General features: G+C 41.9%; 1 protein-coding gene and 1 long non-coding RNA gene across 5 annotated transcripts in view; both read right to left on the reverse strand.

Moving 5' to 3' along the window:
* cher (filamin protein cher) overlaps nucleotides 1-17,500 on the reverse strand; it is a 133,794-nt gene that overhangs the window by 11,527 nt on the left and 104,767 nt on the right. For all 4 annotated transcript variants that reach the window (XM_070115310.1, XM_070115311.1, XM_070115308.1 and 1 more), the window contains exons 27-32: nucleotides 13,127-13,465; nucleotides 12,232-12,362; nucleotides 11,137-11,268; nucleotides 10,899-11,012; nucleotides 10,257-10,550; nucleotides 8,684-8,903 (exon numbers count right to left, since the gene is read on the reverse strand). In XM_070115310.1, coding sequence (XP_069971411.1) covers nucleotides 8,684-8,903; nucleotides 10,257-10,550; nucleotides 10,899-11,012; nucleotides 11,137-11,268; nucleotides 12,232-12,362; nucleotides 13,127-13,465 — 1,230 coding nt within the window. The remainder of the gene's footprint in view (nucleotides 1-8,683; nucleotides 8,904-10,256; nucleotides 10,551-10,898; nucleotides 11,013-11,136; nucleotides 11,269-12,231; nucleotides 12,363-13,126; nucleotides 13,466-17,500) is intronic.
* LOC113828416 (uncharacterized) lies at nucleotides 371-1,648 on the reverse strand. The gene is made up of 2 exons (XR_011398194.1): nucleotides 1,581-1,648; nucleotides 371-452 (listed from the first exon to the last, which is right to left on the reverse strand). It is a non-coding gene; the product is annotated as an uncharacterized lncRNA (long non-coding RNA).

The following is a 17,500-nucleotide window of genomic DNA, read 5'->3' on the forward strand; positions in this document are numbered from 1 at the left end:
ACGGGCGGAGAAACCATCTTCGGCTGTGGCTGTGGGGGTTGCGGGGGCGGCGGCGGGTGGGAGCTGACCGACCCTCCGCCCACGGTGTAGGAGCAGAAGGTCTTGTAGCGCGGGGCGTCGTCCATCATGATCCGAACGCCGTCTCGAACCGCGCTCGAACGAACAAGCTCATTCACGCGCGCATTTTCGCTCTCCCAAAATGGCGCGATTTTTTCTCTATTTGTCTTCTTTATTTCCCTCGAAATCCTTGGATATGTATTTCTTTTCTTTGTTTTATTTCTTTATTTTCAGATGATGTCACCTCCGTTGCTACGGTGAGTGATGTCAGTGGCTCTTCTTTGACATTAGTTTTCACTCTCCCTGTTTTTCCCTTCAGCTGTTGCCAGAGGTACGCGGAAACGACACTTTTTGAGGAGGAATTTTAAATCTTATTTTTGCCTTATATCACAAAACTAGAAAGCAAAATAATAATAAGGGATAGGAAATGCATTCACCATTCTATACATCTCTTCCTTCTTTGGCGGTTCTATATATAAATAATATGAAAGTAAACGTAAGAATTAAAGTTTTCCAAACGATATCATCCTCTCTTTAAAACCGACCGTTTCTTTATACTTTCCACATTTCTCTCGTTTTCATATAATTCCTTTCCGTTTCTACCCAATTTCTAACAATTTCTCATCCTTTTACCACAATCTAACATACTTCCAATAATAAATTCGCATAAACTAACGATTCACACCACGATATGAAACACCGCATGGAACCACAAACACCTTTTTCAAAAATGTACAAAAAAACACCACATTTCGCACAATCGACACCACACCAAGAGTCTTAAAAGAGTATGCCACGGCACAGAAAGGAGCACAGAACAGGGTGTCACTTCAATTCGTGTCATAAGGTGTCAGAACGTAAGCTCAGTGCCAGAAAACAACATCAGCCTCCATCTCTTCAGGTACAGAGTGACTGCACACGTGAATATATGAACAAATGTGAAGAAATGAACAAGTAACTCGGAGAACAATAAATAAATTAAAGCTGGGAGCGTGTCATGCGAAACTGCACAGGTTATATCTCGCTATAAATTTCTTTTTCTTTTTCTTCTTCTAATTTTCGGAACACTGTCACAACGTGAACTGGCATCGGGAGGACAGGAAACAGGATGAGGAGACACAGAAAAGAAAATAAATGCAGAAAAGAATAAAAGCAGATGGAGAAGCAGAGGCAGAGGGAGTGACAGGGAGAGGGGGATAACAGGGAAAGGTAGAGAGAGAGAGAGAGAGAGAGAGAGAGAGAGAGAGAGAGAGAGAGAGAGAGAGATAGAGAGAGAGAGAGAGAGAGAGAGAAAGAGAGAGAGAGAGAGAGAGAGAGAGAGAGAGAGAGAGAGAGAGAGAGAGAGAGAGAGAAAGAGAAAGAGAAAGAGAAAGAGAAAGAGAAAAAGAAAGAAAGAGACAGACAGCAAGAGACAGAATAAGAAACAAAAAGGAAAGAACGAGAATAAGCACTAAAAAGACCGAAGGGAGTTGAGAAGGAGTTGCAAGTCGCCCTCGCCCCTAGCCAGCCAGTCCCGAACGCACACTTGGCCTCACGAGCGACCTATCTCAGACACTCCCGGCATAGCGACTGTCATCTGCCTCTCGCTCCCCTCTCCCCTCCCCTCGCACCCTACTCTTAACCCTACCTCCTGATCCCCCTCCTCTCACCCCCTTCCTTCGTCTCTCCCATCCCCCCCCTCTCTCCTCGCCTCTCGCTTCCCCTCTCAACCGTACCCCCTAACCCCCTTCTTCCAACACTACTCCGCCCTCAGCCACTCTCTCTCCCAACTCTCTCCTCCCTCACCCCCCTTCCTCCGCCATCCCCTCTACTCCCTTTACCCTTTCTCTCTCCCCTTTCCCTTTTACTCTTTCTCCTCTCGTCCTCGCCCTCCCTCTCCCTCTCGCCCTCCCTCTCCCTCTCCCCCTTCCCCTCTCGTCCTCCCCCTCCCTCTCCCCCTTCCCCCTCTCGTCCTCGCCCTCCCCCTCCCTCTCCCTACCCCCCCTTTCCCCATCCCTTCCCACACCCACCTGTCTCTTACCTCAGCCTATTCCCGGACGCCCTTTTTGCAATTGCTCATTTCGCATTATCGAGAGTTTGCAAAGCGTCGACGAATCTCAAATTATGGGGATTTTTTTTTCTTCTATTGAACGCCGATTATTTTCATGATTTTATGATTTTATGATTTTCTCATTTTCTTATTTATCATTTCTTTTATAATTTACTATTTTATTATTTATTATTTCATCCTTTTATTACTTATCATTTATTATTTAATCATCTTGACTTTTATTTCTTTTTTCTCGCTTTACATTGATCGCCTTTTATTTTTTGCTGTTCCTTCCCATCTTTATTTCCAATTATTTCCTAGTTCTTCCATATATATCTTATTATCTTTGTTATTCTTCCTCTTTACTTTAATTATTACTGTTTTTTTTATTCTTCCATATATCCTATTATCATCATTATTCCTCCCTTCCATTTTAATTCCTACTGTTTTCATTATTATTATTATTCCATACATCCTATCATCTTTATTATTCCCATTTCCCATCTGTATTTCCTATTCCTTCTATTATTCTTTCCCCCATCTTCTCATATTCATCAAACTTCCCTCCCATCTTTATTTCTAATTCCTTTCATTAATCTTCCGTACATCCTATCATATTTATCCTTCTTACCTCCTTCCAATCTTTATCTCCTGTTATCTTTACTTTCCCTTCCTCCATTCTTTATTTCCTAATATTTTCATTTTTCTTCTTCCCATCTTTACATCTCGTTAACTTTATCATTTTTCCCTCTTATCTTTTATTCATATTATCTTTACCTTTCTTCCCTCCTATCTTTCATTCACATTTTCTTTATCATTCTCTCCTCCCATTATTATATCCTATCCTCTGTCTTACCTTTCCCGCCGTCTTTATTTCTCATTACCTCTATCCTTCTTCCCTCCCATATTTATATCTCACCATCTTTATCCTTATCCCCCTTTATCCTGATTTCCTATCATCTTCAATTATTCCTTCTTCCCCCTTCCTTCTTTCCCTCTTCCTCCCTCCTCTCATTTTTATATCCCCACTATCTTTATCCTTATTTCCTATCATCTTCAATTATTCCTCCTCCCCTCTTCCTCTCTCCTCCCGTTTTTATATCCCACTCTCTTTATTCTTATTTTCCCGTATGCTTATTGCCTATAATTTTCAAATATTCCTTCTTTCCCTCTTCCTCCCTCCTTCCGTATTTATATCTCACGATCTTTATCCTTACCCCCCTCCCCCCATCCTTATTTTCTATCATCTTCAATTATTCCTCCTCCCTTTCCTTCTTTCCTCCCTTCCTCCCCCCATCCTTCCCTCTCCCCCTCCCCCCCCCTTCCCGCCTTCTCTCCCCCCTCCCTTCTTCCTTCCCTCTCCCCCCATCCTTCCCTCTCCCCCCCCTTCCCTCCTTCCCTCCTCCCCCTCTTCCTCCTCCTTCCCCCCCCCCTATTTTCACCTCGCGACTGAAGGGCAAAAAAGACACGCGAATTGGCGTCACTGACTATATTTACGGCGCCATGACTGTCATGAGTCTGCTGTCATGAGTAACTGGACCGATATACGTTCGTGTATGTGCACATGCGTATAGGGGCGCACGTCCATGTATGCACGGATACGCACACGCGAGCGAATGTAAACAGACTGCCTCATCTTTCTTGCTCTGCATCTTCTATCTGTCTCTGTCTAGGTCTTCTCTTTTTTTCTTTCTTTCCTTGTCTCTCTATTTCTTTCTTTCTTGTTTTCTTTCTTTCCTTGTCTCTCTATTTCTTTCTCTTTTTTTCTTTCATTCTTGTTTTCTTCTCTTCTCTTTTCTTTCTTTGTTGTTATCTTTTCTTCTCTCATTCTCCTTCGCCTCCTATCCTTTCTCTTTTTCTCTTCTCTCCTCTTCTTTTCTCTTCACTTTCCTCTTTCTTTCTTTCTTTCTCTCTCTCTCTCTCTTTCGTCTCATTCTCTCTCTCTCTCTCTCTCTCTGTCTCTCTCTCTCTCTCTCTCTCTCTCTCTCTCTCTCTCTCTTTCGTCTCATTCTCTCTCTCTCTCTCTCTCTCTCTCCTTACGAAATATGAAATGAGAAATAACCACGTTTCTCCTAACATCACCATTACTCAAGACGATGGTGATGAGGGCGATAATAGTAATAATAATAATAATAAAAAATTATGTCTGTATTCATATTACTAACAACAACAACGCCAACCACATCATTAACAACATCAGCTACCACGTCACCCACATCAACAGCAACATCAACAACCACATCAACATCAACAACATCAACATCAACAACCACATCAACAACAACAACATCAACAACCACATCAACATCAACAATAACAATCACTAAATCCATTAACTTTAATACTAATTTCACCCCCTCCCCCCCTCCCCCCCTCCGCCGCCCATTAATTGAACCCCGAGCGCCAATCACCGCGGCAAAAAGAACGAACGCGGCGCCCACGACCTCGCATACCAGCCTATCTTTGCCCCCTTCTGTGGGCGGCCGCGTGGGCGTGCAGGCGGGAGGTAAGGCCTGTAGGGCGGAAGGGCGCCTCCCGATGCTTCTCTTGGCCTCACGCCCATCCCCTTCGCCGCCCGCGCAAAAACGGGGGCGGCCACCCACCTCCTCCGGGCCCAACGCATCACCGTCGGATGCTCCGCGCCCTTCGGGTATAGTGTAAACAACCTCGGGCAGAGTAGGGCGGAGGTGGGCAGAGGGTGGGCAGAGGTGGGCAAAGGTGGGCGGGGATGGGTGTCGGGTGGGCAGAGGTGGGCGGGGATGGGTGTCGGGTGGGCAGAGGTGGGCGGGGATGGGTGGCGGGTGGGCAGAGGTGGGCGGGGATGGGCGTCGGGTGGGCAGAGTAGGGAGTCGGGTGGGCAGAGGTGGGCGTGAGTGGGCGCGCTTCGCTCGGTCTTTGCGGGGCGTCGTTTCCTTTATTAATCTATATTTTTTCCCTTAATCTTTCTTTTCTTCATTCGATTTTTCTTATTCTCTCAATATTCTAACCCCCTTTCCTTTCCTCTTCTCTTCCTTCACCCTCTCCCTCTCTTTCTCCTCCTCCTTCCTCTCTCCCTCTCCCTCTCTTCTCCTCCTCCTTCCCCCTCTCCCTATTTTTTCCTCTTTCTCCTCCTCCTCCTTTTCCCTCTCCCTCTCTTTCTCCTCCTCCTTCCCCCCTCTTCCTCTCTTTCTCCTCCTCTTCCTTCCAATCTCCCTCTCTTTCTCCTCCTTCTCTCTTTCCCCTTCTCCCTCTCCTCCTCCTCTTCCTTCCCCCTCTCATTCTCCTTTTCCTCCTCTTCCTTCCCCTCTCCCTCTCTTTCTCCTCCTCCCTTCCCCCCTCTCTCCCTCTCTTCCCACCCCGCCCCCTCCCCCTCCCTGTCTGTTTATGCGTGTGTCCGTTCCGATCAGAGGCTGGGAACTATTTTACTTCTTTATGAGTTGGAGGAAGCGTGACGTGTCAGGCGAAGTATGAGGAAGTGAGCGAAATGAGAGCGTGTGCGTGTTGAAAATACATAGACACAGGTATAAAAAAATATGTACATACATATACTGACGCACACACCTGACGCATACAGATACAAAGACCGACACAGATGGTACGTACACACACACACAAAAGTACATACATACATATATACATACATGCAAATACACTACATACAAACATACACATACACTTCCGTGCAATTGCATACGCACACGAGTATCTACTCACACACACATACACACACACAAACAAAATCTATTCACCAAACACCACGATCATAAATATCATGCGTTTACCTCCATATTTCCAAGTTCCGCTCCATCCCTTAAACCCACTTTTATCAAAACTACACTCGCAACGTGGTTAAAATAAGACCTGGCAGAAGCAAGCGCCCCTTAATTAATATAAATCATCAATAGCGCCCATTCGTATCTTTAAACATTCTTCATGACTGAAACACGCATCCGTTTGCGCCATATTTCAACCATACTGATGATTTGCTTGTCGTCCCGAGGTAATAAACCAAGAATTTAGAATAAAAACAACGAAGAAAAAAATATATATGGGAAATATAGATCATGACTTTTTTCTCTCTCTTTAAATTGGGGTTTCTAAAAGAATTATTAAAGTGGTGTTTAACTTTGGCACAGGACGTAAAAGTAAACAAGGCGAATCGCATCCGACACAGATTCTTATAAATTCCCGCGACTTTACTAAATGGGACTTTAAATTTGATCTTTCGTATCTCTGGTTGTCTGTCATAAAATTCTTACATTAAATGTATATTTGTATATGTGTATATAAATATATATATGTATACATGCATTTATGTATGTGAATATATACATGATATAATGTGTGTGTGTGTGTGTGTGTGTGTGTGTGTGTGTGTGTGTGTGTGTGTGTGTGTGTGTGTGTGTGTGTGTGTGTGTGTGTGTGTGCGTGTGCGTGTGCGTGTGCGTGTGCGTGTGCGTGTGCGTGTGTGTGTGTGTGTGTGTGTGTGTGTGTGTGTGCGTGTGTGTGTGCGTGTGCGTGTGCGTGTGCGCGTGTGTGTGCGTGTGCGTCCCCTTCCCCGGGCGTCGCCGGCAGCGCCAGGTGCACCGCGAGCCAAGCAGCCTTTCGGGCGCTGAGGCCACACTTTTCCCGCTCTTTTTTCCCGCGGTTCCTCCTCCTCCTCCTCCTCCGTGGCGCTCGGCCAGCTGTGGGGAATCTCTATCTCTCGATCTGTTTCTCTCTCTCTATTCGGGGTTTTCCTTTCTTAATATTTCTCTTGCGTTTTCTCATTTTTGTCTCTCGTTTCCTTCTCTTTCTATGTTTTTTTCCTACTCTTTATCACAAACTCCTCTCTCTCTCTCTCTTTCCCTTTCTCTCTCCCTCTCTCTCTCCCTCTCCCTCTCCCTCTCCCTAACTAACTATCTAATCTCCATCAACCAATTTTCTCAGTTCGGGAAAAGAAGACACCAAGGAGGAAAATATGGAATATGAAAGAGAAAAATTAATTTTCACGTAAATTATCTTAACCAATCACTAAATCACGCCATATCTACAATTACAAATGGAAGCAGATTACCCAAATTGAAAACGAAATTGAGACAAAACGCGCCATCACCTCCTTCAAAATGGAAAATTTCCCGCAGACACACTTGCAGTCCTCAACAGCATGTCCCAAAAGTGATCATTCACCCTTAATTCCAATAGCTAAAAAATGACAACGATAATAAGTATCATACTGATGACAGTGCACCATTGGCAAATTAGACAGCTAAATCACGCATGGATTTGTGTTTATTATTTGGATAAAGCTGATAAAGGCGTCACGTGACTTTCCACCCGAAAGTATAAATAACTTGCGCCAAAATAGTATCTATGACGTCATTCACAAAAATAAAAGTGGTGGGGTGACTCTCGCATTTCTTTTCAATATCTTGAACACGTATATTTAATGTCATATACTCACCAAAAAACACCTACTGTTATCATTACTTTCGTTATTACTATTCATAACAAAGCAACCATTACTATTACTGATCAATGACTATCATAAAAATAAAAATATTTCCCATGCCGTCAAAACTGCATATGACGATAGCAACTGCCAAAATAATAATAACGAATGGTAATGCATATATATTTTCTTTTGCAATGCAAGACGAAAATAAAGACACCGTCATATCTCAGAAGTGTCACATCGATGACAATTTGCATAAACATTCGACTGAGTCACGCACTTCCTGGGCGAAATAAATAAATAAACAAATATATACCATGACACATACCAGCTAACATTCCTTTTATTACATCAAAGGTAGAACTGACCTCGCCCGAAAGTCCAAGTTGAACAGATAAATGTTTTAACGATGAGTATTCTGTCATGCGCGTTTGTCGCCATGCATGCCTTCTCTGACGTCACACCCGCGTCACGCATACTACTATGACGTTTGCGGGACACCTGGTTCAGGGTTTTAAAAAGTCTACGGGATTTCCGCGCGCGATTTCACTTCATTCCGAGAAGAGAGGGTTATTTTCGAGTCCTGTTGCGTGACTAAAGTTATCTTGACGCAATTGTTGTAACTTGAGAGGAAATAATGGCTGGAGTAGGAAAGAAAAAAAGAAGGGGGGCACAAAAAGAAAAATAAAGATGGAGATGTAGAGAGCAAGAAGAAAAGAAAAATAATACATATCCGACGAACGGAAAGAAAAACCGTGCACTTGGAGGAAATCGAGTAAAAATGGCATCAGTCAGAGTATAATTTGTCCTCTAATCCCATTGCAGCCAAACCGACTCCAATCTCAGGCAAAAAATATGTGTATAAATGTATGTACAAACCAACACATAAATGCGTACCTATACATATATCGTGTCTTTGGAAAATTAAGAGTGATAGTGAAAGAACAAGGAAGTAAAAAAGGAAAAATACACGCACACACAGACACACAGACGCACAGACACAAAGACACACACACACACACACACACACACACACACACACACACACACACACACACACACACACACACAACCCCCCCACACACACAACCCCCCCCCCCACAAACACACACACAACCCTCCCCTCCCCCGACCCAACCCCCCTCCCCCCAACCCAACCCAAAACACCTCCGCTATACACTCACCCTGTTCGGACACCACGTAGGACACGTAGCACGAGCCATCCTTCCTGTCCTTGAAGTCGATCTCGGCCTTGCTGGGGCCCTCGACGGAGATGGCCAGGGACCCGGCGCCTGCCTCGCGAGTCCACACGTTGAACTCCGAGGGCATGTTCTGCTCGCCGCGCTCCAGGCCGGGGCCGCCCGCGTGCACTCGGTGGGCGCCGCCGTCCTTCAGGGGACCCACCTGCGAGAGGGGAGATGGGGAGAGACAGAGAGTGGTGAGTGGGGGAGATAAAGAGAGATGAGGGGTGAGTGGCAGAGAGTAGTGAGTGGGGATAGATAAAGTGGGGGAGGGGGAGAGACAGAGAGTGAGGGAGATAAAGCGAGATGAGGGGTAAGTGACAGAGAGTAGTGAGTGGGGAGAGATAAAGGGGGGGAGGGGGAGAGATAAAGTGGGGGAGTGGGAGAGATAAAGAGAGATGAGGGGTAAGAGACAGAGAATGATGAGTGGGGAGAGATAAAGAGAGGGAGTGGGAGAGATAATGAGAGATGAGGGGTGAGTGACAGAGAGTGGTGAGTGGAGGAAGTAAAGAGAGGGAGTGGGAGAGGTAAAGCGAGATGAGGGGTGGGAAACAGAGAATGGTGAGTGGGGAGAGATAAAGTGGGGAAGTGGGAGAGATTAAGAGAGATGAGGGGTGAGAGACAGAGAGTGGTGAGTGGGGAGAGATAAAGAGGTGGAGTGGGAGAGACAAAAAGATATAGCAAGGTGAGTGAGGAGAGGCAAAGGGAGGTGAATACAATAAACAAAGAGAGGCGAGTGAATGGGTGAGAGAGAAAGAGGTATTTGGAGTTGGGTGGACGAATACGTGCGGGATAAAGAGGGAAAGAAGGGTGAAGAGCAGAAAGAGAGGAAGGAGAGAGAGAGAGCAAGGAGGTAGCCATGAATAAATGGTAAAAGAAGGAAGAAGCGAATCAGAGACAGTCAAAATAAAGTGTTGAATGGATGGAAGAATTAGAGGTCCACGTTTAAAGACGGCGCAACGTTCATCATTTGTTTATTTGGGTTTTACGTAAAGGAAACGGGGACTTATTTCTAAAAAACAAAAATGCATTAAACGAGAAAACTATCCAATAGCCTCCTGCATTAAGACAATACCAAAAGAGAACACAAAATCATATACCACTGTTTCATATTCCTTTCTCTGCTTACAAAAAGGAATAAATTCAAATCCCATATCCCTGGCTTCTTCAGAGAATCTTCCTCTTTCCCCTATTCTTACCTCACGTACACTACTGTTAATACCCACACTCCTATACCCTTTATTCCTTCCCCAAACCCCTCCCTCTCGTATTCCCAGTCCCCATACCCATACCCCATCTTCCCCCCTACCCCCATCCACCTTCTCCATGGCCATATCCCATCCTCCTCCCTTCGCCTTAACCATTTCCCTAACCCAACACCCTTCCCAGATCCCTCCCTCCCTTCTATCCCCACCCACCTTCCCCATATACCTCCCTTCCCCCTTCTCCCATCCCCACGCTTCCATCCCTACCCCCCTTCCCCAACCCCATCCCCATCAAAACCCATCATACTCACGGTGAACTGGAAGGGCGATCCGGGAATGTGCATGTCCTGGAACTTGACGGACACTGTGTGAACACCCAGCTCCTTGGGCACGAAGTTGACCCCGTAGAGTCCGTCCTCGACCTCAGACACCATGGCGTCCTCGGTAATGCCCCCGGGAGAGGTCACAGTAGCCGAGAGGTCGAAGGAGGAGATGCCAGGCAGCTTGAAGGTGAGGCGGCACTGAGAGCCAACCTCGGTCAGGGGGACGGCCTCTCGCTGCCTCTTGATGCGCTCTGTCTGCCGGTTCGAGCCCTCGCCCGTTACCTGAAGGGGGGAGGGGGGAGTGGTTGGTTGAAGAGTCACTGATTAAGGGATTTTATGACGTCAAAAATACTGAAGTGTGATTGAAAGAAACCGTAAAATGTCACTGATTGGGAGATTTTATGACATTAAATATACTGATGCGTGGTTGAAAGGAACTTCGGAAGTTGTCATTGATTATGAGATTTTATGACGTTGAAAATACCAAAGTGTGATTGAAAGAAACTTAAAAAGTTGTCACTGACTGAGACACTTTTTGACATTAAATCTACTGAAGTGCAAATAACAATAACAACAACGGAAACAACGAAGACAGAGAGAAAAAAGTGCCATAAAAAGTAGAACACCCACCTTGACAGTGAACGGGGACCCAGGAACATGGTTGTCAGCAAACTTGAGGTTGACGATGTAGTAACCAGGCTCAGTGGGCTTGTAGCCAATGGTGAGAGTTCCGTCTTCGTTGTCCTGTGGCGAGAAAAATAATACAATGTAATAAGAAAAAAAATGTAACTTATTGCAAAAGATGTGCAAGTGATAATCTTTGAGGAGACACGGTCAAGAGGTAGAAGAAAACACTCGCCCATCTTACCTTGCACTGAATGTCAGCCTTGGAGGGGCCCTCGATGGAGAGCGACAGACCGCCATAGCCAGCTTCCCTCGTGTCTATGGTGAACTGGTTCTCCTTGTGGGTCACGCCCTCCTTCAGGGCTTCTCCGGTGATCTGCAGGAGGAGGAAAACACTTGAGAGATGGACTTGGGAGGGGGGGTGATGGTGGAGGTGAAGGAGGAGGTGGAGGTGGAGGTGGAGGAGGAGGTGGAGGTGGAGGTGGAGGTGGAGGAGGAGGTGGAGGTGGAAGTGGAGGGGGATGTGGAGGTGGAGGGAGAGGGGGAGGTGGTGGTGGTGGTTTGGAGGTGGTGGTGGGGGGGTTATGAGGAGGTTGTTGTTGTTGTTGGTGGAGTTGGAGTTGGAGGTGGAGGTAGTGGTGGTAGTGGTTGGTAAGGAGGGGGTTGTGGTGGATGCCAATGGTCGTGGTTATGGTGTTGTTATGGTGTTGGCAAGTGATGGTGTTGATCATGGTGGCTGTGATAATTGTGGCTGTGGTGGGAGTTAAGGTGATGATCGTAAATAGCAGTGGTGATGAAGGTGTGTTTATTGTAGAATTAAAGAGATTTACTGCAATCCTTCTCTTTCTGATTTTGACAACAACCAACACAGGTAACTAGGAATGGAGACAGTGATAATAAAGTAGTTATCAAACAGATCCACAAGAAACCCCATGACCTTTCACTTGACCTTGCTCTGACCTCGTACTTGATCTTTCACGCCATATATACATCCTCACTCTGACCTTTCAAGCCCTTATTTTGCCCTTTTACCCACCCTGACCTTTTTTACACCCTTGCTCTGACCTCGTACATCCTCACCCTGACCTTTCAAGCCCTTATTTTGACCTTGTACACCCCCACCCTGACCTTTCAAGCCCTTATTTTGACCTTGTACACCCCTCACCCTGACCTTTCAAGCCCCTATTTTGACCTTTTCCACACCCTTGCTCTGACCTCGTACATCCTCATCCTGACCTTCCAAACCCTTATTTTGACCTTTTACCCACCCTGACTTTTTCCACCCCCCTTGCTCTGACCTTGAATACACCCCTCGCCCTTGACCTTTCCCCTTCCTCACCTTGACCTTGGAGGCGTCACCGACTTCCTTCTCGCCGACAGTGATCTTGAAGGGCGAGTTGGCGATGTGCGTTCCCATTCGCTTCACGGACACCAGGTGCTCGCCGACCTCGCGCGGTGTGAACGAAATACCTGCGGGGAACGAGGGGTTGTTATGGGGGTTGTGGGTGGGTGGAGGGGTTGGGGGGTCGTTTTTGTTTGTTTGTTGTGGGGCGTTGTTTGGGAGGTTCGCTGTTGGTGGGTATGTTTTGGTATTTGTTTGTTTGTTGTGGGGCGTTGTTTGGGAGGTCGCTGTTGGAGGTTATGTTTTGGTGTTTGTTTTTATGTTGTTTCTTGTGGTTCGTTGTTTGAGAGGTCGCTGTTGGAGATTATGCTTTGGTGTTTGTTATTGTTTGTTTGTTGTGGTCGTTGTTAGAGGTTATGTTTTGGTGAAAATTAAAACAGCCACAACAATAAATGAAAATAAACGAAAATTTTGGCTACTTCGGCTGAAGAGGAACTAGAGATGTGTTCGAAACGTAACGTCTGCTATTATTTCTTACTGTGGCTGTTTTCATTTTCATTTTTGTGTACACGTTACTGTGCTTGTGCTTGTGTTCATTATGTTTTGGTGTTTGTTGTAGTTCAAATTGTTTGTTGTCTGTTGTTTTATCCCTGTTCCTTGGTTATTTACTTTACCCCAATTCACGGTATGAGTGTGACGGGAAAGTGGAATGTCCTAGGAAAGAGTCTCCATTTGTATCATTTCATAGGATTCAAATCAGATGTAGAAAAAAAATACTCCAGGACTAATAATAAATAAAAAAATAAAAAAAATAAATCACAACCCACCGAACTAAAAGGGAAAGAAAAAAAGAAAGAAAGAAAGAAAAGAAAAAACATGAATGGCCACCCACCGAGATGGCCGTTGGGCAGCTTCTTGAGGAAGCAGGGTTCCTCGAGGCCCGACGGCGCCTGGATGGAGGCGTTGAGGGTCTTGATGTCGGTGTCGGAGATCTTGCCCGGGAAGCTGACCTCGGACTGCGAGCCCACGCTGATCTGGTTCCTCTTGCGCCCCTCGCCGGTCACCTTGACGGAGTACGGAGAGCCCTTGATGTGCTTGTCCGCGAACTTGACGGAGACCTTGTACTCGCCGGGGGAGGTGGGCAGGTAGGACACGGACACGGTGCCGTCCTTGTTGTCGTGGCAGGAGATCTCAGCCTTGCTCGGGCCTTCCACGGCTAGGGAGAGACCGCCTGCTCCCGGGGCCGCGGGGGAACACGGGGGGAGGCAGGGGGGAGGGCACGGGGCGAGGGAAGGAGGGAGGGGAAGAAAAGAGAGACAAGGTGGCGGAAAGGCCGTTAGTGAAATGAATCGCATTTTATCGAGGTGTTGGAAAGTAGAATTGTTTTTAAGAATGGAGAAAATAAGGTTTATTGGTTTCCTTATACCTAAAGTATAGATTAGATACTGTAACTTTCCTATCAAACTTTCCTCAAAACACATATTTAAAAGAAAGGGTTGGTAACAAACTGAGGTCATTTTCTTTTAAGTTTCAACATGTAAAGTTGTCAATTTATTAAATTTATTGATATTATTTGTACCAAGTAATGAACATAATCAAAATCAAAATAAATAATCAATCACTGCATTAGTGGGTGAAGCCAGAAAAAAACACATTTTGTTAGTTGTAATTTTGCTTCACTCAACACACAACAATTAACTTTTATTTCTCTTTTTGATCTATGGGCACGTGGCAACTGACATTTATGCAAATAGGTGTCCTCTTTTAGCACAGACCCTTTCCTGTATCTTCTTCTAGAGTAATCTCTGTCTTTCAGTTTCTCTCCATTGTAGAAAAAAGTATATTCTAGTAACTGAATCTGCAGCAATAACAGTTTTTCAATGTGTATAAATATTTTTGAATATTGTTCTATATTATTACCAGTATAAAGCTTCTTTTAAGACGGTAAAATAGTGACGTATTTAGGCGTATTAATCAACTGCAAACTACATAAATTATGCCACTGATACTTAATTAAACTAAATCTTTGAAATATTACAAATATTCTCAATAATTACTACTTCTTTGGACATGCCCATATATTTAAACAGATTAGTCTTAGTTACAGCAGACTGAAATTCCTACTTTAGGTATCAGTCTTAGTATTATTTAAAGAAAAAAAACATAATCTTTTGCCATGTAACACCACTCAAAGCTTGAAGTCGTGAGCATGAAGAACAGTTAGAACAAAATTCGTAACAGACAGACGCGCAAAGAACATCGACCAAGGACTAAAAATACGATCACATAATACAGAAAAAATAAACTTGATGAGTTATGATTTTTTTAATCAAAAATGGGGAACTAAAATGAAAGAGCAAAAAAATGTGATGAACAAAAAAATAATTAAATAAAAATACTGACACTTCATTGAGGGAGGGTGAAGGGCAGGGCAGGGGGGGGGGCTAATATACCCTGTTTCATAAGGATATATCGCTTGTTTAAAAATAAAGAAATAGACGAGTAAACAAATAATGATACTGATTACACATGGCAGAGAAACAGTTATTGGCAAATCTTTTACAAAGTTTTTTTTGTAGATGCATTCCATATGCATACTATTATCAAGTGTTTTGATTTAATAATCTTCTACAATACAATTTAAGTTTGGATTTAGAGCATCTGATAAATCTTTTGACAAATGGTTTTAAGAATCAGAATACAGTCGGCCCTCAACACACGTAACCTAGGAATTCCTAAAATCTGATCATCTAAGCGTTCTAGCCTCAGTATTTATCAAAATGCGTAGAAAATAATATGAAATCAAAAGGTGCAGCCACAAGATCTGATAAATAAGCTAATGTATGAATATGCCCAAGAAACAACAGTAAAAAAATTAGTAGTCACTAAACAGAACCATTTTAAACACAGCATTATGATGTTTCCCATCTGTTGTCATAGCTCCTGAACCGATTTTACCCGACTCTGCAGATTTTTGGGCATTAAAATCTGATCTGACCTGTGATCCACTTCAAAGGTGACTTCTGCAACCAATCATGCTACAGGAAATGCAGCCCGTTCCAGTCTGCACTGGACGAAGAAAGACTGGCTGATAACAATGCTGGCCAAGCACTTTGAGAAGATGCAATGATTAAAGCTAAGTGTGGGAGAGCATCAATAGGTATTATGCTTTGGGGACTTCAATTCTTTCTTTCTGAAGAGGCTGTAATTTACTGCACCTTTCAATAAAAAGCAACAAGTACTTCTCATGATATAACAATGTAAAAGGTTCTTGTTACTGATGTCACTTCAATGGCTGTAAGCTGGCTTAATAGTACTGTGATGTTCACAGCATATATTCATGAACCTTAAATGAGTTTTGAAAAGCAATCCTAATAAATGTTGAAGACCGACTGTAATACAATTTGGAAAGGAACAGAAAGTAAAAGAAAAAAAGAAAAAATGTAAACTGTATGAAATAGCAAATAAATATATGATTACCTATGCTACTTATATATATATATATATATATATATATATATATATATATATATATATATATATATATATATATATATATATATATATATATATATATATTCATATATATATATAGGAAATATATATAATATATATATATAATATATATAAATATATAAATAAATATATATATAACATATATATATATATAACATATATATATATATACATAACATATATATATATATATATATATATATATATAACATATATATATATATAATATATATACAATATATAAATACATAATATATAAATACATAATATATATATATAATATAGATATATTATATATATATATATATATATATATATATATATATATATATATATATATACATATATATACATATATATATATATATATATATATATATATACATATATATATATATATATATATATATATATAATATATATATATATATATATATATATATATATATATATATTATATATATTATATACATTACATATATTATATATATTATATATATTATATATATTACATATATTATATATATTACATATATTACATATATTACATATATTATATATATTATATATATTATATATTATATATATTATATAATATATAAATATATATTATATATAAATATAAAAATATTATATCTACAAATATATCATATCTATTATATATATATTATATATTATATATTATATATTATATATATATATATATATATATATATATATATATATATATATATATATATATATATATATATATATATATATATATATATATATATTTATATACCTGATGATGAAAATCATATTGTATATGAGAACTTACATTTAATAATAACCATGATATGGCCTATCACAAATAACAAAAACAAAAGTAGGGCTCCATTGGGGGAAAATAAAATGAAATTGTGGAAGATGAAGAAAGGTGAGAAATAAGGGCCAAAGGAAAAAAAACAAAAACAAAAAGAACAGGAAAAAAAGAACCATTATGGAGAAAATAAAATTTATAATAACAAACTGTGCAATGTTTTCATATGCAAACCTTCATTTACTCCTGCACGATGCTTGAAAATGAGAAGAAAACCAAATAATAATGTACATAAAAGTTGTTGTGATCAGGTAAAAAAAAAAATATCATTCTGGCCAAAAATATGTACATAAAAATTTAATACTTTTGCCCTACTCTAACTTGGCTACATTTGATTCTGAATCAACAAATATGATGTTAAAACTAACTGATTCTACACCATCATAAGCCTCTGCTAGATATCTGTAACATCAATATCTTGCAAAAAGTGAATATTCATTATGTACACTGTATTAATTGAAGCTACACCTTCACAAAGACGACATATACATGCATGACTCTGTTCCTCTGCGTAGAATTGCCTGTGTTAAACCAGAAGTCTGCAGAAGCAAGACACTACTGCACATCAACGTGTCAGCAGAGATACTGTCAGCTCAATTCTGCCTGGACGTGTGGGAGCAAGAGAGGCTTATCCTTCAAGAAGACTCGAATGGCTTTGTGGATTTCCGTTGAGGTCTGGCATCGATATTCCTATGTCTTTCCGAGATAGCATCTCCTGGGATTATATACTTTTTAAATAATGTGTTTTTCATAGATTTTTTGAACTGATCTTTTCATATATATGAAATGATACTATACGTTATCCACGACACATGACTTGCAACTTGATTTGTGATTTGATAGTCTATTCATTTCATTTCTCAACCTTCCCCCAATCATCTTGCATTG

This window comes from Penaeus vannamei, chromosome 37, assembly GCF_042767895.1.
Source record: "Penaeus vannamei isolate JL-2024 chromosome 37, ASM4276789v1, whole genome shotgun sequence".
NCBI lineage: Eukaryota > Metazoa > Arthropoda > Malacostraca > Decapoda > Penaeidae > Penaeus > Penaeus vannamei.